General features: G+C 38.2%; 1 protein-coding gene across 1 annotated transcript; it reads right to left on the reverse strand.

Annotated features, from left to right (window-relative positions):
- Nucleotides 1–490: 490 nt before the first annotated feature.
- LOC124098036 (dihydrolipoyl dehydrogenase, mitochondrial-like) lies at nt 491–2,575 on the reverse strand. The gene is given in 2 exon segments (XM_046452588.2): nt 491–2,303; nt 2,306–2,575. Coding segments are annotated over 2 exon segments (1,524 nt in total). The 5' UTR covers nt 2,502–2,575; the 3' UTR covers nt 491–975.
- Between the last annotated feature and the right edge of the window lie 718 nt (nt 2,576–3,293).

Consider the following 3,293-nt stretch of genomic DNA (forward strand, 5'->3'; position numbering starts at 1 on the left):
GACCTTTTTGTCTGCAGCTGGTAGATTTATTCATCTAACATTTACAGAAAACCTCTATGTTCTAAGCTATTGCTGGACAAGTTTGGGGACCAGAGAGCACTTAGATCTGATCCCTAGCCCTAAAATATTCCGTGACCTAAGAGATGGAACACAACCAAAAACTAAGATTTATAAGTATACCAGGTAGTTAGAGGGGTAGTAGTTGGCTTTGGAAGATACTAGCCTTCCCCTATATAAAGTCCATCAACCCCTCCACATCCATTTCATATAAATTGAATGACAGTGATACTTTTGTTTTTTTTTTTGAATATTAAGACATTTATTTTGGTATCTTCATTCCTTACTATAATACATTTGAGTCTCCATTTAATATTTGAGTTCTGTAGATAAGACTCTTGAGTAACTGTAACAGATTTGTAAGCTTCAATGGAACCTTTAAAAACCCCTGAAATACATAAATTCTATCCCTAAATTGCAAGAATTTTAAGAGTTTGAAATGGAAGAGATGGTCACTTTATTTATACGAGTCAGTCCATATATATTTTAATATTGTTCTAATAACTGATTTGTTTCCAATATGAAAACCAAATTTAAAATAACTTGATCACCTTCTTTCAAACACAGCTGCTGACAAACCATACTCCAGGCTCCATCCTTGTAAAAAGTAAATCCAACTTTACTGAATCAGATAAAAGCCACTTAACATTAATTCAAGGAGGTTGAGCCTTTCATAAGTAGCATGAAAATATGGGTTGATGAAAACTTTGCAGGATTCTATTATTAACAGCTTTTTGTCCTGCATAGTAATGCATTGAAACAAAATATTTCAAAATATAGACTATTCCATTCTTTCCAAGCCTATTAAATTCCTTCCAAAAGTTTCATAATTCAGTCCTAGAAATTGTTGGAACTGTGAGCATATCCTGTGACCTCTACAAAAGCTTCCAGGAGATTTCAGAAAATATATCTTCTAATTTAAAAATTGATTGATTTGCCAAATGATGCAGCCAGGTTTGCTTCTCTAAAAGCTTCTGATAAGGTCGGATGTGCATGGCAGACTCTAGCTATATCTTCACAGGAGGCTCCATATTCCAAAGCCAGAGCAGCTTCATTTACCATTTCTCCAGCACCTGGTCCTAGAATATGTGCTCCCAGTACTCGGTCTGTTGATTTCTGCCCAAGAATCTTCACCATGCCATCTGTGTCAGCATTTGTCTTAGCTCTGCTATTAGCAGCAAAGGGAAATTTTCCAACTTTATACTCAATACCCTCTTCCTTCAACTGCTCTTCTGACTTGCCAACCCACGCAACTTCGGGGTGTGTGTAAATCACTGATGGCACACAATTGTAGTCAATGTGCACAGCACCACCAGCCATTCCTTCAACACAGATAATGCCTTCATCCTCTGCTTTGTGAGCCAGCATTGGACCAGCAACCACATCACCAATAGCATAGATATTTGGTATTTTTGTTTGGAATCTGGTATTGACTGGAATTCTACCTCTAGGATCTAATTCAATTCCAAGGTCTTCTAGTCCCAAATTCTGAGTAAAGGGTCGTCGACCAATGCAAACCAAGAGTACATCACAAGTGATAACTTCAGCTTTACCACCAGAAGCAGCTTCAATAGAAACATCAATTTTTCCATCTGACTTTTTGGTAGCACCAGTAACCTTTGTATTCAATTTAAATTTAAATCCTTGCTTTTGAAGAATGCGTTGAAAGTTTTTAGATACCTCCATATCAATTCCGACTCCACCAACATGACCCAAAAATTCAACTGCTGTCACATCTGCACCTAGTCGTTGCCATACTGAACCCAATTCTACACCAATTACTCCTGCACCAATAACAACCATCTTTTCTGGAACTTTTTTTAAAGATAAAGCACCTGTAGATGACACTATTGTATCTTCATCAATCGTGATTCCAGGAAAAGGAGTAACTTCTGAACCTGTAGCTATAAGAATGTTCTTTGTATCAACAACCTGAGTGCTGCCATCGGCTTTCGTAGCTGTGACCTGATTCTTGCCAGTTATCTTTCCATATCCATTGACGTGAACAACCTTATTTTGCTTGAATAAGTGGGCAATTCCACCTGTTAAAGCTTTTACTGCAGTACTCTTCTGCTCCATCGTCTTCTCTAAATTCAAGCGAACTTCAGACATTTCAATTCCCCGAGATGCAAAATCTTTTCCATGGGCCATATGGTAATAGTGAGAATTATTCAACAAAGCCTTAGAAGGAATACAACCAACATTCAAGCAAGTTCCACCAAGTGTTTCATTTTTCTCAACGCACACTTAAAGCCTAACTGGGCAGCTTTAATGGCAGCAACATATCCTCCAGGACCAGAACCTATCACTGTTACATCAGCATCAATTGACTGATCAGCATAAGTTCTCAGAGGCACTGCAGAAACTCCCTGTAGGCCATGGCATATTCGATTGAAATGGCCTCTCTTGGCCAAGGAGCAGTAGACACGACTCCAACTCTGCATTTTTCCCCGGTACTTTCCTTTTCGCCAATCCTTTCACCTCCGCTGAGCCGCCCCACTGCTATTCCAAGGTCTCCCCAGCCGACAGTGATACTTTTGGATATGGATAATTACAGTTTCTTGAGCTTATATAAAGTGTGACTAAAATAATCTGGAGATATTTTTTATTTGTTCTTTTTAGATATGCCTGACAGTAGTGTATTTTGACATACATGGAGTAACTTATCCTAATTAGGTTTCCATTCCTGTGGTTGTACATGATATGGAGTTTTACTGGTAGTATATCCATATATGAATATAGGAAAATTATCCAATTCATTCTTCTGACTTTTCCAGAGAGATTTCTAGCACTGGCTGAATAAAGAGATCAGCAAACTTTCCCACCAAAAAGTAACTAAAAAACTTGGCAAAATTGATAAATAAACACATTTTTAAGAGCCTAAAGTTATATAACAATTTAATAAGTGTTTACTTTAAAAAGTTCTGAACTTGGAATAAGAATGGGTATTATGGCATTCTGGCCTTAGGTTTCCCCATCCTCATCCCTCAATCAGACCAGTAAAGAAGTTCTGCCAGAGTGGTACAGACCATGAACACCAGAAGTTTCTCTGCCACTGTCAAAGAGAGATCACTCAATTTGAGTAGTAGTTAATACCCAGGACCAACAGCAACATAAGTGGAAGTGACTGCTTAACAACGGGCAAGTGGGTGAGAAACTAATAGCTTAGATGCTACTACCCTGAAGTTATAGTCCTGGTTGAAGCAAACGTATTCCTGGATGGAACCTCAAAGTCC

This window comes from Marmota monax, unplaced genomic scaffold (assembly GCF_021218885.2).
Source record: "Marmota monax isolate L192 unplaced genomic scaffold, Marmota_monax_Labrador192_F-V1.1 WCK01_AAM20220418_F8-fsc00223, whole genome shotgun sequence".
Taxonomy (NCBI): Eukaryota; Metazoa; Chordata; class Mammalia; order Rodentia; family Sciuridae; genus Marmota; species Marmota monax.